This window comes from Mirounga angustirostris, unplaced genomic scaffold (assembly GCF_029215605.1).
Source record: "Mirounga angustirostris isolate CCGP_5_RB_7025 unplaced genomic scaffold, mMirAng1.0.hap1 SCAF_2, whole genome shotgun sequence".
In the NCBI taxonomy this organism is placed as follows: domain Eukaryota; kingdom Metazoa; phylum Chordata; class Mammalia; order Carnivora; family Phocidae; genus Mirounga; species Mirounga angustirostris.
In genome coordinates, this window is record NW_026991710.1 from 59,061,726 (window position 1) to 59,089,601 (window position 27,876).

The window sequence follows — 27,876 nt, forward strand, 5'->3', positions numbered from 1 at the left end:
AACCATGTTTCAAACATTGATGCCTCATTTGTTATATTATTATGTGGCTGGGGAACCTATCAGTTAGCTGCATCTATTTTAGCACTGACCATTTCTTTATAGCCTTTTAATTCTTACTTGTACTAAAAATCATATGTCAAGAAGGTGACATTTAAGCCATCTGGAATGCATAAATGGATAGTTTAAATGTAGAAGAAAGCCTCTGACAACACAACATGTGTCTTTTTCTTGCAAGGGATGCAGAATGTGAAAATGAGTAAATCACCTCCTAAACACAGTGGTGGGAGAGTAAAGATGGCCACAAAATCTTTGATTTTCCTCCCACTGAAAAGTGGACTCTCTGTCCTCTTAAATCCAAGTGGATTCTGTCACTGCTTAGCCGGTAGAATATGACAGAAGCGATACTGTGCCAGCTTCCAGGTTCCAGCCTTGAGCTACTGGCAACTTCTCTTCCCATTTCTTGGAACACTCATGCTTGGAAGCCAGCTGCCAGGAAGCCCAAGCCACAGGAGAGGCCACACCTGTGTGCTCCAGCTGATAGTCCCAGCTGAGCTCCACCAACCATGAGCAGCAACTGTAGCCACGTAAGGGAGACATCTTGGACTGTTGCCATCTTGGACAGTCAGCCCAGCCACATCTTGGGATGACTCCAGCCTCAGCCACTGTTGGATTCCAGCTCTATGAAAGACCCAGGGAAGGTCCATCCACTGAGCTCAGTCAACCCACAGAACCGTGAAGTGTAATAATGAAGTGTTGTTTTAAGACACTAAGTTTGGGGATGGTATCTTAGTAATTAACAAAAAATAATTGGAACATTAACCATTGTTAGCTGGTACTGTCATACTTGAAATAAAGTTTGAAAATCGTTGTAGAAAATGAATGGTGACATAAGATCTCTGTAAAGTTATCTTTCTAACTGCAGTGGAGAAATAGTGAATAGAGCTTAGTATATCTTATACCTTTCCAAGTCATATACAAACATAATGAATCAAAGAAACCAAGAAAAAACAAAAAGAAAGCCCAAGATAACACTTCATGTTTAGAGTCGATGTGATACCACCATGTGTATGGTACTTTACCATTTACCACAACCCTGAGAATTCGAATTATTATTGTCTCATTTTTTTTTCTTTTTATTCATCCTCCCTCTACTCACGCAACCCTTCTTTCTCTCTACCTCCAATTTCCAAATAGTTTTCATTCCACCAAACCTCAACAGGAGCCTGTTTCATGTCCATAATGTCCCCATGCCATTTACAGTGCATGAAACACAAAAGGATGCTACTCCAGTGGGTACCCATCAGGAGAAATCTGGTAGCAATCTCAGAGGTGAAAGGGTAAATCCAGGTAGGATTTTATGCACAGAAGCCACCATGTGCTGCCTTTGTTCTTCTGCTTGATTGGAAATGATTAAGTGCCGTTGGTCTCTTCCTAGAAACAGTGTATTTTGTACATTTTTTAAAGCCATGACAACAAAACATTAGATATATAAATCTTTGTTATGGTCAAGGATGAAGTTGAGGTATTTTCCAACTCTGTTTTGCTTTCAGGTATTCCAAAGTTGATTACATCTGATATGGTTAAAGAAGGTGCTGCTGTAATTGACGTGGGTATCAACTATGTCCATGACCCAGTGACGGGAAAGACAAAACTGGTTGGAGATGTGGACTTTGAAGGTAATAAACTATATCTCTTTTGATGAGTGAAGAAAATGAAAGAATCTACTTTGCATGTTTTGATGGTAGAAAGAGAAACTTCGTATTCGATGCAGGCATTATTAAGTTATTAATCATTATACCTCTTTCCTCTGAGGGAAGAGAGTTTAATCACTCACATATTTCTAACCTTCCTCCCTTTCCCCTCCCTCTCTCTCTCCCTCCCTCCCTCCCTTCTTTCCTTCCTTCCTTCCTCCCTTCCTTTCCCTATCCCTTCCTTCCTTCTTGTTCTCCTCTCACTTCTTGGGAGGAAAATATAATTACACCATTAATATTTAGTTTTAAGATTAAATTCCTGGGCGCCTGGGTGGCTCAGTTGGTTAAGCGACTGCCTTCGGCTCAGGTCATGATCCTGGAGTCCCGGGATCGAGTCCCGCATCGGGCTCCCTGCTCGGCAGGGAGTCTGCTTCTCCCTCTGACCCTCCTCCCTCTCATGCTCTCTGTCTCTCATTCTCTCTCTCTCAAATAAATAAATAAAATCTTAAAAAAAAAAAAAAAAAAAAAAAAAAAAAGATTAAATTCCTTATAATGCAGGTTTTTAGTGAAAGAGTTCAGCTGGCCTCTGTACCAGGAATTATTTTGATTTTTTGAAGTGTGTCTCTGTACTTCGCCATCCAGGCTATATATTCAGCCATTCACTCTTAAAGCCAGAAGGCATCTTGGGATGTGTTTGCTAATCCTAACAATATGTCAGATCTAGAGAGTTACCCGGTTAATTCAAGTCAACATTCTCCACTTGTGTTTTAAAGAGGATGAAGAAGAGGAGCTGGGTTAACATTTCTATGGCCGTTGAAGGAGATAAGGCAGCAAATGTGTAGTAACAAACAATTCTAACTCAATGCCTTATCTCTACTGAGCCCCTGCACAGATAGTTTTAGATGCCTCACCCCTAATCCAATTTTACTTCCAATATCTTCATCAGATACTTAGAGGCATTCAGGTTTTTAGTATAATCTCGGAATCTTAGATGTCCAATAAGATATGAACTTAGTAAAGTAGATGGAGGTATTTTCATATTAGAAATATGGTATATATTAGATTGATCATCTGGCCAAAAAAAGCAAGGCCATGTCAATAACTTTATCAGCTATAGGTGTGTCTTTATAGACAAACTGAAAGGAATAATAGATGATGCCCTTTTTAAAATAATTCCAAATTTTACATTTCCTCTTGGAATCTGGTCATCAGCCCATGGTTTACCCAAGTCCTAGGATATTATTGAATGAAACCAAACACGCAGGCACCCAAGTGTTCTAGGGCATTGGCCCTATGTTTGTGAAATTCCAGGGTGCATCAGGTAGGCAACCTGAGCCTGGTGCTAAAAAAAAAAAAGAAAAAAGGAAACCCCGAGGACACTTGTGCTGCAATACACTGTGGGGACAGAAGGGCGAATAAGAGCAAAGTAGGGAGAGCACGCCTCTGCCCTCGCAGGGCATGGAGCTTGCAGTGAAGAAGCGTGGCTCTCCGAGTAACCATGGGCGTCTGTCTGTGTATATGTGTGTGTCACGTGTATGTGCCGAACTCTTTAGGAAGTGACCCCGTTTCTTTATTTCATTTGTCATGTCCGATCAGCAATGTCAGGTATCCATAATTTATTTGAATTTCTCAATGCGAAAGAGTAAGGAAACATTTCATTTTAAAACCTGATCTTATTTTATTTCTTATCCTTGCACTGTCATTCTGCTTCTCGATAACATTACAGTTACCCTGCATTTATTGCGAAATCACCACATGCTTCTGATGCACCCAGATGGCATAGGCAGAACCCAGCTTGAGGCAAGAAAAGCAGAGATATTTGCAGTTCACAACCTTGACCGTGCTGGTAGGGCAAGCCTCCCCAGCAGTTCAACACATTTTTAAGACCCTTCTCTCGGGACACCTGGGTGGCTCAGTCGGTCAAGTGGCTACCTTTGGCCCGGGTCATGATCCTAAGGTCGTGGGGTCGAGTCCCACATCGGGCTCCTTGCTCAGCAGGGAGCCTGCTTCTCCCTCTCTCTCCCTCTGCTTGTGCTCTCTCTGTCAAATAAATAAAATCTTAGAAAGGCCCTTCTCTCATATGATTGTCCATGGGTCTCAAACCATTTCCATGCATTCTTAGGTGTAGCTAAGAATGTGTTTTTGCTTGAGGGGTATTCTACAAACATTAAAAAAAAAAAAAGTAGGCATTTTGGGGTGTGTGCATATGCTCAGTCACACATAGATAATATACCTCAGATTGCATACCACTCCACTTGGTAGAATCTATTAAACTGAATGGCACTTACGTGTATCTAAACATATAATGAAATTTTTAAAAAGGAAGTGGCAGAAAGAAACAAGGATATAAGATAAACGGGACAGAGCATCAGGCTGGGAGACCGGGAGGTGCTTTTAGACCTAGCGCCACAGCCCAGTAACTTTGCAGCCTCTCTGGCCGTTGGTGGTGTTACCAGTTAAATGGCAGCAGTGATCACAGGGGCCCTTTCCAACCCTAATGCTCAGTGCAGCTTGGACGTTTAGCTGAGTGCCACCAAACGATCACGTAAAAACACAGACACCTTTGGAAGGTCAGGGTTTCCTGATCCTGTCATAAGGTATGCCCATCTGCTGGATTATATTACTCCTGCTACACGCCCCCATCCCTCCCCCACCCACCCCTGGTTCGAGACCCAGGACCCTAAGGAAGAGCCGGACTTGGTGAAGAAGGCCTTGTCAGCGAGGCCATGAAACTTTTATGTTTCCCCCAGGATATGTATAATAGCAAGGTCTAAAAGTGCCTATATGACAGTATCCATGTCCGTCCGTCCTCGCTCTACGTGGCCTGATAGGCACAGGTTTCAGTTACCACGGTTTAGGGAAATAATACCAGTCCCGTGACAAAATGGTTCAGATTTCGATGAGCATGCTAAAATAACAGCGAGGTAAAGAAGGCCTCCTCCCAGAGGAGCGGGCGAGTGATAGGTTTTGACATGTTGCTCTTCGGGTTGTTCATCAGGTCATCCCATCAGGTGAGGGATGATCGCTCGGCTGACAGGGAGGACCTTTAACTTGGGTTATGCCACAGAACTTAGAGGGAACACTTGGCTGCAAACTGCCGCAGGGAAAGTGTGGCTGCTTTGTGAGTATCGGCGAGCGTTTCGTTCTAACCGTACAGCCAACAGAAACAAATGGATGACAGTAGAAATGCTAAAATAAATCGTCCTTGCAGAAATGTTCGGCTCTCTAATAAAGGAAAACAGGATGGCCTTTGGCGGGAATTTTTTTTAAAGAATAATTTCATTAACTGACCCCCTTTGGGAAATAGCAGAAATAGGTGAATAATTGCAAATTCAATGATTTGTAAAACCAGGAGGCATTTTATCTATTTTCTTTCTAAGAAAATGTGGATACCTCCTAGTAATCTGCTTTATTATTAGATGTTTTGGCCTCAGTTTTGAATCAGGCTCCTCATTTATGGGTGATATTTTATATCAGACACAGCATGAGGATTGCCTCACCCCTTACTATAGTTCTTGACAAAAGGCGACATAAATCATCCTAAATATTTCTTTTTGATGTTCATGTCAGGGTTTTGTTTTAATTCAGCTATGATTTGCTCCAGACCACATCTTCTTTCATCTATGAGGGTTTCTCATTCTCATTTTTTTCTCTGCTTCCTTCTCTCTTTGTTCTCCTTCTCCGGAGCCCAGAATAGAATCGAATAGCCCTTCTTGAGTTGGTGGCCTGGTATGGGGGTCAGGACTCAAGGTGGCCCAGAGAAAGGATTGTCCCTACCTTCACCACTCCCCCAATAATTCCCTGCCACCTTGGCCATAAAATTGCCAATATTCCTAGAGAGGAGGCAGGCAGATCTAGTAGAAAATTATATTGAGGGTAAGGAAGGTAGGAGAAGCTTTCTGACAGGGGGACACCCTCTTCTCAGGTCATTTGGAATTATTCTTCATTTAGTAATAATAGTAGTGTTTGAGAGGTGCTTACTGTCCTTAGCCTTTTACCTGAATTATTCATTTAATCCTTATGATAGCCCTATAAGGCATTGTTATTATCCCTCATTTTACAGAGGCACACAGAACCTGGGCATCCTCCCTGAGATGACACGTGATGGGGCACTGTGGGTTCAGAGCCAGGCACTTGGAATTTCTACTGTGCATTGTTGCCAGTCTCCTGCATTTCACTGGGTGAATACTTTCCTTTTGAGACACGAAGTTATTTCTTTTATGTTTCTCCCAGGATATGATAATAGCAAGGTCTAAAAGTGCCTATATGACAGTATCCATGTCCGTCCGTCCTTGCTCTACGTGGTCTGTTAGGCACAGGTTTCAGTTACCACGGTTTAGGGAAATAATACCAGTCCCGCGACAAAATGGTTCAGATTTCAGTGAGCATGCCTTAATAACTATAGCTGCATCAAGTGCAGACTTCTCTGCTAGCTCTTCCATCTGCGAATCCTGATGCAACTAACAAATGTGCACTGTGATCTATGGCCAATGACATCCCTTCCTTCAAAGTCCGTTCGTGGTTGGTCGGGGACACCTGTTTGTTACTCAGTTCGAATGGCAAAGTGTGTAGTTCTGTTGACCCCTTGTTTCCCACTAGTAAACCACATGACATTTTGCAAGATAGATCACAGACAGAGGGAAGTGCCAGCAAAGAAATGGAAAGCGCTAATGCTGAAAGTAGAATTTGCAGTAGCTGACAATGGGACATCGGGAGCGCCACCACTTGCCGTTTGAGAGATTCTGCATATGCGGCTGGAGGAACTTAGTGAAGGCCAACTTGTCCATGTAAATGAGGGAAGTGGTACAGGCATAAAACTTCACATTGAAAGAACTCTCTTTCATGGCATTGGAAGAGCAAATACAAAACGTTGGAAGCTGACCCAGATTTGGAAAGGAATCCGAAATTCACCAAGGCGTAGGAAAGATGCTCACCCAGTACCGCACGGTGTATGAGCAGAAGAACTCAAAACACTGTCCAAACTACTCTTGATAAGTTTTGCAAATAAATAAAACACTTTAATTCTCAAGGTTTCTAACGTTTTCAATAAATTATGACATACTAAATACATGTTTTCCTACTATTTTCAATTCCCTATACATGTGTAAACCAAGGGAAGAGAGTTTTTAATGTTTTGACAAACATTTTCACAGGTCATTGAACAAATGTAATGTCGTCCGTCGATTATTAAAATGGCTTTGCACTGTTTCGGCTTCCACAGTGATTTGTATGGTCTTTTCTGCTACTGTGGAAAGTGAGCACGGCCCATATTTATCTCTATGTCCAGTGAAATTAGTGGGCAATGAGTCGTAGAGTTCAAACTCATGTCCAATGCCTTGATCCCTTCTCCTATGTGATTATTCAGTTGTGTTTGTTTAGCACCTTTCCCAGGGATTCCGCACTGGTGTTTTTCCCCAGTACGGATCCAAGTGAGGCCTTCCCTGCAACACCATTCCTCTCTGGGTACCTTGAAGAGTTAATAGGGCCTTAAAGTTATTCCTAAACTGAAATGCTTCTTTGGTTTGAATTGATCCTTAATTATAGAATTCAAGATAGTTCATCATTGCTTCCAGCATCTGACAAATGCTTACCATTCCCCTTCTGTTACCTGGACAAGCCTCTCCCCTCTAATTTAAGGCATTGCAAGAAGAAACAGTATTTAAAAGCATCTGTGGTAAAATTATTTTGTATGTCTAAGAATTGTTTTTCCTTACTAACAACCACACAATAAATAATCTATCTTGAAAAATTTAGATTTCTATACAGATTAAAACAACAACAACAACAAAAAAAAAACAATGGGACCTATCTACTTTCACCTGGCCATTTTCTTTTAGTAGCTCTGAAAGAAACCTCATACATTTCTAACAAAGAAGAATGTATCCTCATAAGGTAGAAACAAAAGAGATTATGTGGCATGAGTTGTAAATCGCTTCTTCTGACTAGAAAGCAGTCTGTAGTGCTGGGCAAGCTCATAATTATACTGCTTTTATGACAGTAGTTCACTGAATGGATTTGGTGAGCCGAACAATCTAATTAATGACTTCCTGTGCTGTTAATTCAGCTAACTTCGTTCACGTTGGCGAATTCTCAGGCCTCATTTGCACCTCGTAGCTACCACATAGATGTTTCTATGATCTTTTGAAGCTTTTAATAGCTTTGCTTCCGTTTTATGATGAATTCTTCAGGGACTGCGGTAGGAATGAAAGGAACTGGAATGTCTGCTCCTTTATTCCCTCCCAGCTCTCCTCCCTGTGTTCCATCCCTGAGCACACCTCTCCACTCCTTGGTCTGTACCAAAACAGGGAATAAAATAATGCTGGGAAGAACTGCTGAAAAGGAAGTGAAGAGGCAGGAACAATGTGTGGGCGCTTTTCTCAAAGTCAAAATAGGTGGGGCTAATGTCTAAGAGTGATTCTCTCCGCTGACTTAAAGTTACAGGAATACATAGAAATTACTGAGATAAGTCTAAAGGTACATTACAGTGTTGATGAAAGTGATTTAAATTGTAAAAGTAGAAAAGCCACATTATTTGGAAAAGAATGTCTACTCTGACACAACCAATTTTTTTTAACTGTAGTTGTTTCCAGATGTTTCGTGTATGCCTATTTTACATAGTTTGAGGAATATGTGACTTATACCCTTAGATTTTTATCAGCTATTTTCCATGCTGAAACTCTGGTTCTTGGTTATGTTTAGTGACTACATCATAGTTTGCCTCACTCTGTCTCTTTTGTTAAATGCTGTTCCTATTCCCCTCCCCCCAAGTATTTTGCTAGAGTATAGGTTAAGCTGCTATAACAAAGGGACCCCAAAAGACATGAACTTGAACAAGGTAGTTTAGCTGTCTCCTACCAATGTCTGGAGTTAGACAGCTCTTCTTCCTCCAGGGATAATGCTCTCATCTAACTGTTTGTATTAGTTTGATAAAACTGCCATAACTAAGTACTAAACACTGTGTGGCTTAAACAACAGAAATTTAGTTCTCACAATTCTGGAGGCTAGAAGTCAGAGATCAAAGTGTCACCAGGGTTATTTCTCCGTGACCTGGAGATGGCCGACTTCTCCCTTTCTTCGTATTGTCTTTCCTCCGTACATGTCTATGTCCAATTTTCCTCCTCTTACAAGGACACCAGCCAGATTGCATGAGGGTCCACCCTAATGGCCTCATCTTAGTTACCAAATATAGTGACATTCTGAGGTGCTGATGGTTAGGACTTAAGCATCTGAATTTGGGGGAGATGTAATTCAGCCCACAACACTGTTCCACTTGAGCATTCTTCTTATCCACACAGTTGAAGTTGAATTGCCTCCTCATCCATGTTTTCTTTCATTGAAAGGTGAAAGAGAGATGAGGACAAGTGACTTACTTCCCTTTAAGAAAATCGAACTGGAGTGGGGCACCTGGGTGGCTCAGTTGTTAAGCGTCTGCCTTCGGCTCAGGTCATGATCCCAGGGTCCTAGGATTGAGCCCCACATCGGGCTCCCCGCTCAGCGGGAAGCCTGCTTCTTCCTCTCCCACTCCCCCTGCTTGTGTTCCTGGTCTCACTATCTCTCTCTCTCTCAAATAAATAAATAAAATCTTTAAAAAAAAAAAAAAAAGAAAATTGAACTGGAGGATGTATGCATCACTTCTGCTGGCCTCCTATTGACCTGAATATAGCCACATGGCCACTCTGTATGGAGTGGAGTGAGAAGGATGTGGAATCCCTAGTCTCTAGACGGGAAGCCACGCTTGGATGAACAATGATCCATTCTGTACATAAGAACTTAAAAACTGATCTCCTTACTTGGAATAGAGAGAGAGATTTCTTCCTCCAGCCCCCACATACCATTCTGTCTACCCTTAATTCATTCAGCTGTGAAAACCTCAGTATACAATCTCATTGCTTGCTTTTAAGTCAGTTTCAAAGCCTGATCCATTTATTAACTCTTTCCTGTGGAGTAGGTGGAAGCCTAATGTCAGTGAAGTCATATCTTGGCTCAGATCTTAACAGTATTAACCCTGAACTCTGTAGATAAGGTATATGTAGATTTGCAATGTGTAGACCGTACAATCTCACCAAAATGTGTCTTTGGTTCTAACTACACTCATTTTTATTGTTCAATCATTGGTAGAGACTAGACACTTATTATTTATTTATTTTTTTTTTGAGAGAGAGAGAGAGAGCATGCGAGCAGGGTGGGGGGTGGGTGAGCAGAGGGAGAGAGAGAGAATCCCAAGCAGGCTCCATGCCCAGTATGGAGCCTGACATGGAGTTCAGTCTCACGACCTTGAGATCATGACCTGAGCCAAAATCAAGAGTTGGACGCTTAACCAACTGAGCCACCCAAGCGCCCAAAGACTAGATACTTTTTGACAACTTCATTCAATGTTGAAAATTATATCAAGTCCTGGGGTGCCTGGGTGGCTCAGTCATTAAGCATCTGCCTTCAGCTCAGGTCATGATCCCAGAGTCCTGGGATCGAGCCCCACATCGGGCTCCCTGCTCCACGGGAGGCCTGCTTCTTCCTCTCCCACTCCCCCCGCTTGTGTTCCCTCTCTCGCTGTGTCTCTCTCTCTCTGTCAAATAAATAAATAAAATCTTTAAAAAAACAAAAAAGAAAATTATATCAAATCCCTTTGTGGTTTTCATTTTTCATGTCACTTTACTGACCTTACTTTTGATCTCTTGATCATCACTGATATTTTCTGTGTAGCCCTTCAAATTCACTAAGCCATACTTTTACTGAAATGCATGTCATGCCATATATTCAGGAGTTGGAAAAATAGCAAGGGGGAACAGATCTAGATCTCAGCCACCATCTGCAACTGGTCCTGAATAGGAAAAGCATATGAATTACTACTTATTGTGACCAGACAAGAAAGATAAACCCACACAGTGAGATGTGTCAGGAGAGAATGAGGTCTGCTTAGGGCGAGCTACTGGGAGGGTAGCCAGCTGGGGTAGTCCCTGAGCTTCCTTCTGCCCCTACACATCTTACTGTGGCGCAAACTGGCCCCAGGTGATCTGCCTCTTGAGAAAGTGTTCCCAGAGTGTCCAAGGATAGATCAGAGTGGGTGAGGCGAGGATCCCAGATACATAGAATAACAAGAGGGCAGGCCAGCCTTGACTGAATTGGGTCATTTGGCCAAGAAGTGGGCTGGAGGCCTCAGGGTGGGAGTCTGCAGTGGACGCAGGGTCCCTAGCCTCAAGAGATGGGGCTATTGCTGCTGCCATGAAGTTCTGCTGGAGACCAAAGGCCTGGGCCAGACACATCCCAGAGAGACTCCAGTAGTGAGGGCAGTGGTACTTTTAGGCAGCTTTAGGTAAGTAAACTGGGTCAAACCTGCAGGAACTAGGGACAAGCCTATGAGAAAGCCCCATCTGCTGATCCCCACACAGACTCTGCCTGTCTCTTGGTTCAAGTACTGAGGTTTTTGTGTGTATGCCCTGCCAGGCATTTCCCTGATGATGGGTGATGCTGAGCATCTTTTAATGTACTAGTTGGCCATTTAGATGTCTTCTTTGGAAAAATGTCTGTGTCTTCTGTCCATTTTTTAATTAGATTTCTTTTCTTTGTTTATTAGTTGTTTTACATTCTTCAGGTATTTTTATAAGGTATTTTGGATAATAACCCCTTATGTGATATATGATTTGCAAATATTTTCTCCTATTCTATAGATTGCCTTTTCATTTTGTTGATTGTTTCTTTTGCTGTGCAGAAAGGTTTTTTTTTGTTTGTTTGATGTAGTCCCACTTGTTGATTTTTGCTTTTGTTTCCTTTGCTTTTGGTGTCATATCCAAATCATTTCTAAGACCAATGTCAAGGAGCTTTCCCCCTATGTTTTCTTCTAGAAATTTTATGGTGTCCAGTTTTATGTTTAAGTCTTTAATTCATTTGGACTTAATTTTTATAAGTAGAAAAGACAGGGGTCCAATGTCATTTTCCTATGTGTTGTTCTTTAGTTTTCCCAGAACCATTTACTGAAGACAGTACCCTTTCCCCATTAAGTGTTCTTGGCTCCCTTGTCAAACAATAGTTGACCTTATATACAGCAGTTTATTTCTGGGCTTTCTACTTTGTTCCATTGGTCTGTGTGTCTGTTTTTATGCCAGTACCATAATGTCTTAATTACTATAGCTTTGTAGTATAGTTTGAAATCAGGAAATGTGATGCCTCTAGCTTAGTTCCTCTTTCTCAGGATTGCTGTGACTATTCAGGGTCTTTAGTGGTTTCATACAGTTTTTTTTTCTATCTTTGTGAAAAATGCCATTGGAATTTTGGTAGGAACTGTGTTGAATCTGTAGATGGCTTTGGGTAGTATCGACACTTTAAAACTATTAATTCTTCCAGCCCATGATCATGGGATATCTTTCCACTTTTCTGTGTGTCCTCTTCAATTTTCTTCATCAAAGTCATGTAGTTTCCATTGTACAGATCCTTAATTTCCTTAGTTCAATTTATTCCTAAGTATTTTATTGTTTTTGATACTGTTGTGAATGGGATAGTTTTCTTTATTTCTTTTTCATTTATTTCACTGTTAGTGTTTAGAAACAAAACTGATTTCTGTATGTTGATTTTATGATCCGGCAATCCCACTTCTGGGTATGTATCCAAAAGAAATGAGAACAGGATATCAAAAAGATATCTGTGTAACCATGTTCATTGCAGCATTATTCACAATAGCCAAGATACGGAAACAAAAGTGTCAGTCAGTGGATGAAGGGGTAAAGAAGATGTGGTATTGAATATTGAATTATTGAATATTTTATTATTTATTATTGAAATATTGAAATATTGAATATTTTCAACCGTGAGATAGAAGGAAATCCTGCCATTTGTGACAACATGGATGGACCTTGAGAGCATTATGTTTAATGAGATAAGTCAGACAAAGACAAATGCTGTGTGGTATTACTTATATGTGGAATCTGAAAAAGCTGAACTTGTAGAAGCAGAGTAGAATGGTAGTTACCAGGGGCTGGGGGGTGGGGGAACTGGGAAGATGCAACTAGAAAGTGAATAAGTTCTAGAGCTCTAATGCACAGCATAGTGATTATAGCCAACAATACCATATTATATATTTCAAAATTGCTTTAAAAACTAGATCTGAAATGTTTTCCCACAAAAAAGAATTTACAATTATGTGGTGTGATAGAGGTGTTAAATAAAGCTAGGATGGTAATCATATTGTAATATATAAATGTATCAAATCACCAGGTTGTACATTTTAAGCTTAAACAATGTTTTATATAAATTATGTCTCAATTTAAAAATTTAAAAACTAGAGTGTGAGGGATCTAGGTTCAGGCTGGGACACAGTGGGTACTGGGGCGAGGGTAGGGCCTTTCCCTCCTGGTGTTATTTGTTTGCTCTCTGCTCCTCAATGCCCTGGTTGCTCTTCGGAGCCTCCTGTGGGGTCCTGTGTGCACCCTCCCGTGGATAGGCTGGCAGAGCAATGGGGCCAAGTGCCATCCTGGAGCTAGGTTACCTCACCCTCTAGGCTGCAGAGGGATGACACAGGATTAACAGCAGTTCATTGAACTACTGGGGAGAACAATTTTCATGAGAGTCTGTGCTTAAACTCGGAGAGGAATATGTGGATGGGGAGAGATGGTCCTCGGGAGGGAGGGAAAGGGGACCCCTAGGCCAACTGCCCTGGACAGTAAGGGAAAAGACAAGGCTCAGATCCCGGGCTTACAACCTGCCCTTTTCTTTTTTCTTTTCTTTTTTTTTAAAAAGATTTTATTTATTTGACAGAGAGAGACAGCGAGAGAGGGAACACAAGCAGGGGGAGTGGGAGAGGGAGAAGCAGGCTCCCCGCTGAGCAGGGAGCCCAATGCAGGGCTTGGTCCCAGGACCCTGGGACCATGACCTGAGCCGAAGGCAGACGCTTAACGACTGAGCCACCCAGGCACCCCACAACCTGCCCTTTTCTTAAACTACACCAAGGATGGTCTATACCAGCCCTGCAGGGGTCCCAACAGCTGAGCCTGTTTCCTGCCAGTGATTTTTCTTCCTGGCCCGTGATTCCCAGCACTGTAGTCCGAGGGGCTTCTCTGGTCGCTCACAACAGCCCTTTGCAAACAGAGCTGAGGAGCACAGTGGGAAGGGAAGGAGCCTCCCTTGGCCCTCTCAGGAATTCCTGGAGGCCAGAGAGAGGCTGAGGCTGGGATGCAGGAGGGTTTGGAGCAATGTTACGTGTCAGGCGTTGTGATAGGCACTCGAGGCGCGACAGTGATCTGAACAGGCAAAGTCCTAACCCACAGGTAACTTATATCTGGTGGGAGAAGACAGGTAATAAACAAATATATACATATCCATGTAATATATTAGGCAGTGTTGCTGTAACAAAAACAAAACAACATCAGGGAGGCTAGAGAATTATAGAGTAAGGTCGCTTAAAAAGAGTGTTCAGGGAAGGTGCACTGCCAACCTGAACAAAGTGAGGGAGAGAGCCATGTGGGCGTACAGGAGAGGGACAGTCCACACACATGGAGCAGCAAGTGTGAGGCCTTGAGGATCAGCATGCCTACTGGCTGTCATGGGCACAGAGTAAATAGGGGGAAGAACAGTGGGGAATAAAGTCAAAGAGGTAGCAGCAAAGGTGCCACATCATGTAGGGCTGTGGAAAGAAATTTGGATTTTACTTTAAGTGCGGTGGAAAGCTATTAGAGGATTTGGGGCAAAGAAATGACATTTGACTTGCGTTTTAACAGGATCACTCTGGCTACTGATGGCAAACAGACCTTAGAGAGGTTAGGATATAAATAGGGTACCTGTTAGGAGGCTATTGTAATTATCCAAGTAAGAAATTATCCAAGATGGGGTGTGGGCCAGCACGGTAATGGATGAAGGTCTTAACAGGTGGTTAGATGGTAGATATAATTTAAAGGAAGAGCTGGAAGGATTGGCTGAATGATTAGATATAAAAGAAAGAGAAGAATCAATTATGACTCTAAGAGTTTTCAAATAAGCAAGAGTAAAGGTGCCAGTTCTAGAATCCTTTTGAGATGAGTTTTACCTAATGTGTGTGTGTATATAGGGGAGAGAGTGGACAGAGAGAGAGAGAAGAAGGGGCTCTTTCCAGGTGAGAAATAGCAGACCAAAGGCAAAGAAGAAAAATTGCAAAAGGTCTTTTGTACCCAATAGTCGGCTCACCATTGTTGAACAAGGAAGATAGGACATTGTAAACAATCATGAATTGTGCCCCGAGTAGCTGGAGGCTTACTTTGTATTCTTCAGAGCATCTCTACTTGACATGACATCCCTCCTACAACAAAAGGGACTCTATAATTTGGGACTCTATCTGGTCAGAATTATTCCTCAAAATTCTAACCCAGTAGTCAAAATATGAGGACAAAAGAGGTCTAGAATTATTATAGAAGCCCAGTACCATTTTCTAAGAAACTACTAGATGTGGAACTGAAACCTGTGGAATGCTTTATTTATTTATTTTTTTTAAGATTTTAAGATTTGACAGAGAGAGACATAGTGAGAGAGGGAACACAAGCAGGGGGAGTGGGAGAGGGAGAAGCAGGTTTCCCGCGGAGCAGGGAGCCTGATGTGGGGCTCAATCCCAGGACCCTGGGATCATGGCCTGAGCCGAAGGCAGACGCTTAACGACTGAGCCACCCAGGCGCCCCTGGAATGCTTTTAAAGCAGCTTTTAATCTCTATTTTCTCTTCTTTTACTATAGTCACTTCCAGATGTCTTGTGAATGTTCAGTATTTCACCTTTGAAACCTGAGAATTACTTTGTCACTCCATGGTCTTTGTATATTATGTCCAGTCTTAAAAGATGATAATTTGCAGTCAGGCTGACTTAGGTTTGAATCCTAGTTCTATTGCATAAAACAATTATGATCTTAGGCAAATCACTTCACCTCTCTGAGACTTGATTTTATCATCTGAAAAACTGAGATAATAATGGTTATCTTATAAAGTTGTTATGAAGATTAAATGAAATAACCACCTCACATGAGCTAATGTATGTGACTTGCTGAGCACAGTGCCTAGCAGAAGGCAGTGTGCGTGTGTGTGCGCATGCGCGCAGACGCACGCTCCCATCACTCACCTCCTCTCCATGCTCACTTCGGTACTAACCCAGAAATACGTAACTTCACATTGCAGTTACCACCCTGTCCCTCATTGTTTTTCTGGCCTCAACTCTCTTCTGGCCAAGTCTACTCTTCACCCAAAAATCATATGAATCCACTTTAAAGCACTCATGCTTATCCCCACCTTCTCCAAGTTCCTATAGTAGGTCCCATCTGCCTTGTTCATTTTGTTCTTAATCCTCTACTACCTTACACTTCTACTCAGTTGTTGTCTACTGAATTGTATGCCTCTGTAAGGTGAGCTTCTTGTCCTATATTTCTTTTGTCTCTCTATCCCACAGCAGGTCTCAGCCTTCTTAGTCATACCATTGGTCAGGTGTATGATCCTCCTCTGTACTTATAAATCTCTAATGTGACTCTTACATTACAGAAGTAATTCCTTAAAGTTGCCTTAATGGGAACAAAAGCTGCCACTCAAGGTAGCATCAAACATATTACTAACCTACAACAATCCAGATCCAGTAATAATACATCCATTGATTTACGCAACACACATTTCTCATTCAGGATACCTTCAAGGTACTGGGGATATAGCCATGCATAGGATAAAGTTTCTGCTTTCATGGAATTTATATTCTCCAGATAACATGCTAAAATAAGTTTCTTCTTTTTTTTAATGTTTCAAGCTTTTATTTAAATTCTAGTTAGTTAGCATATAGTGTAATAATAGTTTCAGGAGTAGAATTTAGTGATTCATCTCTTACAAGTAACACCCAGTGCTCATCACAAGTGCCCTCCTTAATGCCCATCGCCCATTTAACCCATGCCTCTGCCCACCTCCCTTCCAGCAACCCTCAGTGTGTTCTCTGTAGTTAAGAGTCTGTTTTATGGTTTGCCTTTCTCTCTTTTTTTCTTTTTTTCTCTTTTCCCTTTGTCCTTCTGCTTTGATTTAAAGTAAGCTTCTTTTGGAAATGATTTTGGCAGTATTTACTTCCAAGTATGTGTTCTACAAGATGGGAAAGTAAGGGAGTATTACCAGTTTCTAAGGAAATGGTACTTTCTTTGAAGTAGATCACTTATACAGAACTATTAATCTGTGATATTGTAAAACAAACAAACAAAACAAACAAACAAAGTTGAAGTGACTCCCCACCAACTCAGTGTTCAGCGTTAATCATTTAGTTTGATGGTATGTGTCTTAGTTCAGGCTGCTATAACAAATTACCACAAACTGGGTAGCTTAAACAGTAAGCGTTTATTTCTCACAGTTCTGGATGCTGGAAGCCCAAGATCACAGTGCCATCATAGTTGGATTCTGATGAGGACCCTCTTCTGGGTTACAGACAGCTAACTTCTCATTGTATCCTCATATAGTGCAAATAGTGGCAGAGCTCTATGGGGTCTCTTTAATAAAGGCATTAATCCCATTCCTGAGGGCTCCACCCTCATGACCTAATCACCTCCCCAAGGCCCCATCTCCTAATACTATCACTTCCTAGGTTAGGATTTGAACATACAAATTTTGGAGGGACACAAACATTCAGTTCATAACAATATGGCCAATCTGACTCAAAATATCAACTTTTTGTGATAGATGATTACAAGGTAGCCTGAAAGTCCAGCTTTAGGATAAGGGAAGACCTAACACTTTAACCCAGAGGTGATTTCTTCCAATCTTTTTTTTAGGATTTATTTATTTATTTGAGAGAGAAAGAGAGAACAAGCAAGAGGGGGAGAGGGAGAGGAAGAGAGAATCTGAAGCAGACTCAGCTCGGAGCCTGACGCAGGGCTGGATCTCACTACCCAAAATCATGAGAGAGACACTTAACCAACTGAGCCACCCAAGCTCCCCTCTTCCAGTCATTTTTAAAAAGTGGCTTGAAATTTGCAAAAGTCTCTGTTAGAGAGACTGCTACAAACACTGGTCATAGTGCCTGTACAGGTCATTTCATAAAACAAGTAGTCATGGTCCCTCTGAGATCCTTCTCAGGGAGCCAGCTACCCGCACTGTGGCTCACCGCACCCTTACATTTTACAACACGGTGCTCATTGTGAAGTCTAGGTCTTTGAAATCAGGTCAGCTTTAAAGACATTCTTTGTACAAGAACGTATTTGACATTGAGCACTCTACCTTCATAGAGGAGTTAAAAGTTGAAGCACAGAAAGGACATCCACAGGAACAAGAGAAGGGCTGCTGCCTCTGCAAGTCTTTCTTCTTCTTTTACACCTAACGAGATTTTTTTGTAGTTATTTCCCCGGGCTCCATACCAAAGTACAAATATCTCTGGAAGGAGATTTTATCTCCTAGTATTTTGGGTTGACGATGGCAGGCTACCGACATCCATGCTTTGCCAACAGATTTGGAGGACACTCCAAACAGCCTATCTAGTTTACAGATTTCTCACTGTATGATCGGAATGTTCGGTGGCTTGAGGAAAAAGGACTGGGGAGAATGACAGGAGTATATGATGATTATGTTTCTTCTCAAGAAGTAATGAAAGGGAGATAGTGTTCGTCTTTTTGGTCGAGTACTAGAAATACACATGGCGGTAATCCTTAACTCCTGCCTACCGAAATGGAAACTGGTCCTGGTAGCTGATACCATCCATGGTCAGGAAGGAGGTTCCACGGATGGGTCATAGACAGAGCTCACAGAAAGCAATTTCAGATTTTTATTCGGTGATTGATTTGCCGTTTGGCTCCATTGAATGCATCCTGAGTGGTATGAGAAGTATCTTTTGGTATTCACATCTATGAGGCAGGTAGCTGGAAATGTGGAGATTTGATTTAATGTAAGGAGAAAAGTAAAGGGAAAAAAAAGGCTTAGCCACCTTACACGTACAGATGGCACAGCAAATAGGTGAGGGATGCATTTGTAAGTGCAAATAAAGTGCTTAAATAAAGCTAATAAAGCCAGCACAATCTGTCTAGAAATGTGGATCAGAGTCTTACTCTTTTACTCCATTAAGGCATTAATCCTCTCTGTCCCATTACTGCCCCAAAGGGTGCTGAGATAATGAATGCCCTAATAAATATACAAATCTTGTAGAAACCCCAGAATCAGGCAACCAGATAAATGCAAGAGGAAGCATAGTGAATTTCCTTTGAGGTGTCTGATTCTTTGTTGCCTTGCAAGAGTTCAGTGCTGAGCCATTCACTCGCCAAGGAGCCCTTCTCTCTCTCTGGCTCATCATGCTCTTAAGTGTCATTTTTATATCAACCATATGGGAAAGTGGAATGTTTTCCATATTACCTCCTGAGTCACACTATTTCTCCAGTCCTATGCCAGTCAGGTTTTTCTGGTTGTTATTCATGTACTTCATTTTCCTGAAGCTTGTCTCCCCTTCATTATAGTGGATGTGTTTGAGAGGTCATGTCTAAATGGCCTGCATTTAGAAGCATGGGAAAATTCTCCAAACATTTAATTTAGACAATCATACCTGCATACCAGAAGGCTGAAATTCATATGAAAAAAACAGGACATTTTCATCGGCTGTCTTGCCACCACTAAGGAATCATTCCTTTTCCTTTTGGGGAAGGAAGTTGGCTTTAAAAATTAGTTGTAGCCTTGTGGCAAACCTGACATGGGTCATGGAGTGCTTCCTTAAAAATGGCAGAGAACGGGGCAAAATACAAAGAGAACTACAACAATATTGCAGGATCTTGAGACATGAGTTCCTTATCCTCCACCCAAAAATACATTTATAAAGCACACATATATTGTTTGACTCTGCCAGAACATACAACTTCCAAGCCATGCCAGCAGAATCGATTATGTAGGTACATCTGGAAATTCCATTATCTGGATACTTTGGAGTAGTATGTAATGCACCAAAGCAGAAATTCACTATCTGCCAAAGAATTATTAAGTCTTCCTAACAAAGTATCTTAGGTGAGAGTTTGGATTATTAAGTCCAGACCCTAGGAACCTGGGAACATGAAGTTTCCAGAAGAAATAATGACAGAGAACATACCAGCCAGAGACACCCTGTCATGAAGCATAGGTTGCTGGTACCAAAGATTAATAGTCACATACATTTTCTTTCATTCTTACCTAAGTTGTTGAAGGACATTTTGAGGTCTCTTATGTTGCTATTAGTATCCTTCATGAGTAATCGTTCACATCGGTGTGCAGGGCTCAGTGAGGGCCTCCTCACATTTCACACGTGTGGCACTTTTCCTAGCCAGAGTTCAATTATTATTTGGGTGATTATCTTTTTAATATCCATCTCCTAGCTATGCTATCAGCTCCAGGGGACAGTGGCTCTGGCTGTCTTCCTCAAGAAACATTTGTGGTGACTCTGTCTGGGCCAAACTGGAGCCAGTGTGGCAACGGTGAGTAAGTTAGGAAAATATGCAAGGGTTGGGAAATAACGCCAGACCCGGTTGGAGGGCCTAGATCTCCTAAAAGATCTTAACTGCCACAAGTATAAACACTCTATACTTTATCCCAGAAGACAGTGAAGATTCATCGAATGTTTCAAAGCTGAAGTGATCTAATAATCTGTGTTTGAAAGAATGAATCTGGCAGCAGGTTAGAGATTTCGTCTCTAAGCCAAAAGACTATTATAGTAGATTATAAAAAAAAAAAAAAAGATTAGGTATTTCTTCTGTCCTCATGTGCACATCCCTTTGGCTTTGTGGCTTTACCATTCTTCTTATCCTAACACTTTCAATATGAGTTTGACCACGTGACTTGCTTTGACCGATGGGGCATTAACAACTGCGACTCACGCATTTGCTTGCTGGCGTTTGCCGGAGGCCTGACTGAGAAGCAGGAAATCCCCAAGTGAGGTAGCTTAACGAAGCAATGAATTTCACCCTTGTATTAAACTTCCTCTTTGCTGCTGTTAACATGCATAACCCCCTCCCCCTCAAACCACCACTATTAGAAATCTCACTTTAGCAAACGATCCTCAGCGGTGTGCACTAGAATCTAGAGGTGGGAGGAGGTATATGTCGTGTGAATTCCTTTCTCAGGAGGTGGGTTCCAGCATGCATTATGGCTGCAAATTTGAAAATCACTCTGCTAAGTTTCATGGATCAGTGAGTGAACAGTTCACTCAGCCTGGGGAGTTAATGAGCACCACGGAGGAAGTGACATTAGGCCAGGTCTGCAAAGGAAGAATAACTATTCATCAGGTGGAAAAGTGCAGGAAGGGTATGTCAAACAAAGAGTAGAATGTGCCAAGTCAAGTCTTGCATCCCAAATGACTGGTTTTAAATGGTCATCTCTTTTCTTTCTATACAACTGAACATACTCTGTGGTACTCTAGATCATGCTGGCAGAACCCTATCACTCTCAAGGAAATCTATAGAATTTACTTTGCAGTGTCTACAGTTTATAGAGAGATCATTGAAATAAATTGGCAGGATAATCATTGCCTTTCCTCAAAATAGTCTTCATTTTCAGAAACCAGCCTGAAGCATGACCAGGTCATTTTCCTGTGAATCTCATGCCCCCGACCAGGTTCCATGCAGAAAACAATAGGCTCTGATGGTTGTTTTATTTGCATTCACCGTCAGTTTCAGTAACTCTAGAATCATGTTAACTTCATGAAATTGAATCTAATTCTGATTGTGCAATCCTGTTCACAAGCCTCTCGTGAAAATCCTGATATCGATCAAGATCTAATGCATGTTCCCCTGCTTTTTGAAAGTTCATGTTGCCACTTTACTTTTACCGAAAAAATGACATTAGTATCTGTTTTCGCTAAGTGAAAGAAATGCAATGAGGATTTTAGCTTTTCTGAAAAAAAAGAAAGAAAGAAAGAAAGAAAGAAAGAAAGAAAGAAAGAAAGAAAGAAAGAAAGAAAGAAAGAAAGAAGGAAAGAAAGAAAGAAAGGGTGCAAAGCAAAGAGTGCTCAGCATTTGCTTCGCAGTGAGCATTGCAGAGACAGTGCGCACCCCCAGCAGAGAGAGGGGCCCCGCCACGCTCCTTCCGCGGGAACTGCACTCAGCATGTGAGCATCCAGCCACCAGAGCTGTGAACGGTGTCTGTGAGCATATCTGTGAGCAGATAGATGGCGGCTGGATTATCCCCATTTATTTTGTGCATCTGTTAGCAAGAGATGCCCTAAGATGTCAGAAAAGCCAAAGAGAGGTTATCTTTTAGGTCTGGGCATGCTCAACCTTTTTTCCCTGTAAATTAATGGCATATGCTTCTTCAGTTACACCATTTTGGCTTATGGAAGGTTTCCTAGGAATGCTCTACTTTTGGATAGCAGGGGGGAGCCTGTACCTGGTTCTCATCCATACAGAATTTTTGGCATTTTCCTTAACACACACACATACTCCCTCACACCTAAATGCAGAGTAAATAAGTCTCTGAAGGAACTTATTGCCTTAATGTGTTTCTGTAATTCATTTCAATAGAGCATATAGAACGCTTTTCCCCACACATAATAGGATTAATCTTTAAAAGCATCATCTTCTACAAGCAGGTGCAAACCTTTGTCTGCCCTCAGGGAAAGACCAGCCAATGAGAGATTATTCTGGTGATGTAATGCTTGTTAACTTACTCTCTTGCAGACATGATTGGGGAAGATGCTTTTCAGAGCATCAAACGTATTAAATTTAACTCTTTCTCACATGACTAATTTTAGCTCACAAGCCACTTCCGACGCTTCGTAAACATGTCATGTAGGACAGCCCTGATAGAGTTATGCAAAATCACTAGACTAGAGAATTTCTTTTGAGCATTGGCATCTGACCCACTGGCATTTGCCAATGATAATTCCCTACCTTTCTTGAGAAATCAATACTTCCGCATCCTGGTTCTTATGTAAATAAACGATACTAGCCAGAGGCAGATAAACTTACATTTCTTTCTCAGATATAGATTCTCCTGAAAATCAAATCAAAAGGGATAGAGACTTTATATGGGTTTTTTTTTTTCCGTCAAACTCATCACAGTTGACTTGTCGTGACTGTACAAACTTAATTCTCATATTCACCCACTTTGTTTCAAAGATTTAAAAAAAATACTTGAAACAGTGTTTGAATAGCCAGGTATGTTCATAGTGATATAATCTTCTGCTTAGTGAGTAATGTACGGGGCTCTGCTGATGCAACTGAATGCTTGTGAATGTCCAGAGAAGCCGTAGCTGGGGCTAGGGCAGCCACTATCCATCACATAGTGTATTTCTGTGAAGTGGTGGGCAAGGCAAGATAAATGTGTGTTACTTTCTAGCAGTAAAGTGTGCAAAAAAGCAGACCCAAGCTACAGATTTCAGGCAGCTCAACAGTGCAACAGCTCATCCATTCCCCATCCCTCTCCCTTCACCCCAAACCTCAGTTTTTTGAGCAAAAGAACACAAGAGTAAGCATTTTGTGAAAAATCCTAATTTGGAAGAGGAGTGTCATGTTACCTGAGCACACCAGTGGCTTATCTGATCTGACGCCGGGGAAGAAAGCAACTCAGACTGCTCAGCCAGCTGTGCGATTTGAGGTGCTGGATGTAATTCGGAGATGATGAGCTGTGAGTACTCAGAGTAAAAATGTAGGAAAGTTACTTTATTAGAACTTTCCTCCTTGTTTCTTTTTTCAGACTCTCCTCCAAACCCTTTGAGAAAACTGCATTAATTTTTGGCACATGAGCCTTTCTTGGGACTTTTCTACTTATTCAGGTCATGGTAATACGGTTACATTGGGATGGGGTGGGATTCTGGAACGGTAGAATGTTTCAAACGTGGCTGTAAATCTCGTCTCTACCATATAAGGGAGTGGTAAGTCACTCTAACTTCAGGGAGACACACTTTCTCCCTCTATTAAAATGAAATAATAATCCCATAGGAATTATTAAAATAATATTTATAAAGTTCTTGGTAAGTAGCAGGTATTCAACTGATAGTAGCTATGGTTATCACTATTTTTTACATATGCATAATTCCAAGCCACTTTACCTTTCAAAGTTGAAAACCACATTATATAAAATGACTATTTACCCAGAGCAAATTTGCTGACATGATGAATTTTATCTACCTTTTGATTGTGAAATGAACCATTCTGCTTTCCACTGAAGATTCAGTTTGTACTTGGTTCTTCATTTACCATATCATTCAGTCACCTTTTATTTTTACCCATTGATATTTCAAAGTCAGTACTTTACAAATACATGATTTTAAATATTATCAGAATAAAGAGTAGTATTACTCTTTATTAATGTATGGCCCCATACAAAGCATGGGGCCATTCACGAGTAATGTAGTACATTTCTTCTAGAGATTTGTTGATATTTTAAGGGCATGGCTTTTCCAATTCTATAGTAAAGGTCCTGGAAGGTAGCTTGAGGTTTTCAGTAAATTAGCTTGAACTAAATTGTTTGTATCCACTGACACATTCCTACAAATTGATTTTAGATTTTAAATTTCAAGGGCTAGGAATGCCTGGGTGGCTCAGTCGGCTAAGCGTCTGCCTTCAGCTCAGGTCATGATCCCAGGGTCCTGGGATCGAGTCCCCCATTGGGCTCCTTGCTCAGCGGGAAGCCTGCTTCTCCCTCTGCCTGGCGCTTCCCTGTTTGTGCACTCACTCTCTCTCTCTGCCAAATAAATAAAGAAAATCTTTTAAAAATAAAAATAAAAAAATAAATTTCAAGGGCTATTTAGTTCACTTTATCAGAATTTACTGAATGCCTGACCTGTACATGTAGAGACTCTAAGGTTAAACCCAATGGTGACAGCACCAGCTGTAAAGTCTAGGTTGCTACCATCCAGGTGCCAGTGCCTGGTTAAGGGGACAGACAACACAGTGTGTTCATTTCCATAACAGAGTTATGTAGAAAGTTACTGGAAACACACAGGTGGTGGGGCTTTTAATTCAACATTGGAGGGGTGAGTTTTTGAGAAAAATTATAGCCAGGTAACATTTTATTGACTTTTAAAGAATAATAAGGATATTCTTATTTGGATAAAATAAAAGAGTATTCCAGGTAGAAGGAATAGCTAGAGCAAAGGAGGAAAGGATTGCTAATTCATACCTATTTGTGGAATGGCTAGTGACGTAGCCTACTGTTTGACTTGGATGGAAGTGTGGCGAGGGAAAAGGAATGTTCATGTGTAGAGGGGCTTTTTGGAAAACTAATCCGTTACCTTCTGAATCATAAATATTCTTTATCTTGTCTTTGTTACGTGCCATGAGAAGATTGATAATACATACTAGCTGGATTTTTTTTCTTTTTTGTGATGTCTTTAAGCCTATTTGTACTTAAGCAAAAGAATACTCTTCCTTTGCTCCTCCTATGATTAAAAAATTCTAGTGTACTATTAAACTTCAAATAAGGTAAGTGTAAACTTTACAAACCCTATTTCGAGAAGGCAATATAAATTGTACAAAAAATAATACTTGCGATCTAGAAAACATCTGTTAGTTTTGCTTCCTATAGAAGCATACATGAGCAAACTTGTAAAAGGCCATACATCTAAATAACATGTGACTAATAATGTCAGAATATGCGTTAAAGAAGTATTGTCTATGCTAACTTTGTGAAAGAGTTATCTGGGAAAACTTCATTGTTCATATTCACATCGTGAAGCATAAGACCAGCAGGTCAAAGCATGGGGCCATTCATGTGTAATAATGTGGGTGTGAAAACATTCTTAAATAAAACTTGCTGAAAGTTCTCTGTCATTTTCTTTGAGTCTACTCACTGAATAAGAAGTCTGCATATCTTAGAAGAGAACTATGTGTATATGCTCAGTAATTCAAATATGTTTGGTGACTTGTATTAGACGTGCCCTGGAACGTATTGTCCACACATAAGTGACATTGTTGTTAGAACAGGAATTTATCAATTTAACAAATGGTGTGTGCTGAACTGTCTATAACCTGTTCCCCCTTTGTGACCAGTATCATGTATTTCAGAAGTAGTTAACTGGAATTACAGGTATTTGGGTCCCTCATGGGTTATAGATTGTCATCATGTAAAACCAACTGCATGGAGATTCAACCTACCTCTTAGGCTGATTAGATAACATACACAGGATTTTTTGCCTAAGTGTGTGAGTGTTTGTAGGCTACCTCATTCTAAAAATGCTTTGAGGTTCGTAGATTTATATGTGTAATGCAGAAAAATCCACTATATTCTCTTAAATTCATTAAACAAGGAGGCTGTTAGAACTCCTGGGGCTCTCACGCCATGGCAGCCTATGTAAGCAAACCAAAATCTAAGTCTATAAATGCCCCAAGGTTACAAAATCAAAACCTGAGGACAACCAGTCACATACAGCCAATTAGGCTTTAAGTGATAGCCGATCCACAATGACCTTGCTTTGTTTCCACCTCGCTCGCCAGCTCCTTGTTAGTGGAGCACTGCTGACCACTTCCAGTTCGCTGCTGTCCAATTCAGATTGATAAATGCCCAAATAAACTCTTAAAAACTTTTGGGGTGCCTGGCTGGCTCAGTCGGTAGAGCACGCGACTCTTCTTTTTTTTTTAAGATTTTATTTATTTATTTGAGAGAGAGAGAGAGATGAGAGAGGGGCAGAGGGAAAGGGAGAAGCAGGCTCCCTGCTGAGCAGGGAACCTGATGTGGGGCTCGATCCCAGGACCCTGGGATCTTGACCTAAGCCGAAGGCAGATGCTTAACCCAGTGAGCCACCCACGTGCCCTGAGCATGTGACGCTTGATCTCGGATTTATAAGTTTGAGCCCCACGTTGGGTGTAAAGATTACTTAAAAAGAAATCTTTAAAAAAATGTTTATATGCCTCAATTTATCTTTTGACTAGTTATTTAAAAATATGAAATTCTCAGAAAAATATAAAACTAAAGATGGCTTTCTGTTTTCTCCATCAGCTGTTAAGAAGAAGGCTAGCTTTATCACTCCGGTTCCTGGAGGTGTGGGACCCATGACGGTGGCAATGCTTCTGAAGAACACCCTTCTGGCAGCTAAAAAACTCATTCACTAGGTCACATGAAAGAATAAGGCAAAATGAAATCGTGCTATTTATTTATTTGACAAAGGGCAAACACCTTTATATTTTACTACAAAGCTATTTATTTCTACATTGTATTTATTTTTTCATGGATGGAATCATTGTGGATCAGATGATTCACACAATCTGACTCATTTCCTGCTAACAGATTTTGAGTTTTAGGGGAAAAAAACAAAACAAAACAAACAATTCCAATGAAAACTTTGGTAACAGTGGTTTATTTTGTGAATAATATTTGTTCATAATGTTAAACAATAAAGGGCTCATAATAAATGAATGTATTTTTGACACAAATATCACACACAGTATGTTTTCAGCAATCGTCTTGTCAGCCAATGGGCGCCCTTGTAAAATGCAATTTAGGTTTTGACATAAGCAGTCTCAATTTTTATATACTTTGTTTATCATAAGCTGAAAAAGAGCTTACTTGCTAAAAGAAAGATAAAATATTAAAAGTAAAATCTTGATTCATGTATCTCCCAAATGGACCCTATGAGGCATCTTAATGAGAAATGACACTCTATTCAAGGAAAGAAAAGTAAACAAAGAAGGCAAAGAAAATGCAGTGCTGCTTAGAAAGGTAATAATGATCATTTCAAATTGTGAACGACTACTTGCCATAGTAAAAATGTAATAAGAATATGTTGGGTTTACATGTAATTTCTGTCTTCTTCTAGAAAAATATTTGGATAATACCTTCCTTGAGGAATAATGGAAAATCCAAAACCAGTCATATAAAACAAAACTGTGGTTGTGTTTTCCCACAAATATTAGAAAAATATGGTATACTATGAGTGAGGATTTCATTAAAGAATGAATATTAGGTTTGTTCACAGATTCGGAAATTAATAGGAAAATATGACACAATGTGCCAAAGCTAAACCTTAGGCTATAACTAAAAATCTACTGCATTTTTGCCCACAGTTCTTCCCTCTTCTGTTATGGCAGTTGGTTCTCAGAGTAGATGTCATATTTTTAACACAATGTAAATTAGGAAATACACATGAATGTCAGTTGAAGGCTATTTTGAGACTACCCTAAGTACTTGATTGTATTGTTTTCATGCCCAATCCCAGTGTGTGTTTATGTACCAACAATGATTCTTACCCAGTGCATGTTTTTACCAGTGTGTGCTCCTGATCAATGTGTGAAAATAAACTACTTATAATTAATCATATTTTAACTGTATAATAAAAGCAATTTGAAGAA

The 27,876-nt window shown here is 40.8% G+C and overlaps 1 protein-coding gene across 10 annotated transcripts in view; it reads left to right on the forward strand.

Annotated features, from left to right (window-relative positions):
- MTHFD2L (methylenetetrahydrofolate dehydrogenase (NADP+ dependent) 2 like) overlaps window positions 1-27,876 on the forward strand; it is a 128,336-nt gene extending 100,460 nt beyond the window's left edge. For 9 of the 10 annotated variants that reach the window (XR_010409424.1, XM_045881010.2, XM_064584590.1 and 6 more), the window contains 2 exons: window positions 1,551-1,676; window positions 26,528-27,876. Coding sequence is in view for 8 of the 10 variants with exons in the window: in XM_045881010.2 (XP_045736966.1) it covers window positions 1,551-1,676; window positions 26,528-26,640 (239 nt within the window). In the remaining 2 variants the exon portion in view is untranslated. Of the gene's footprint in view, window positions 1-1,550; window positions 1,677-26,527 lie in introns of those variants that run through there. The other variant, XM_045881014.3, reaches the window with a different exon arrangement.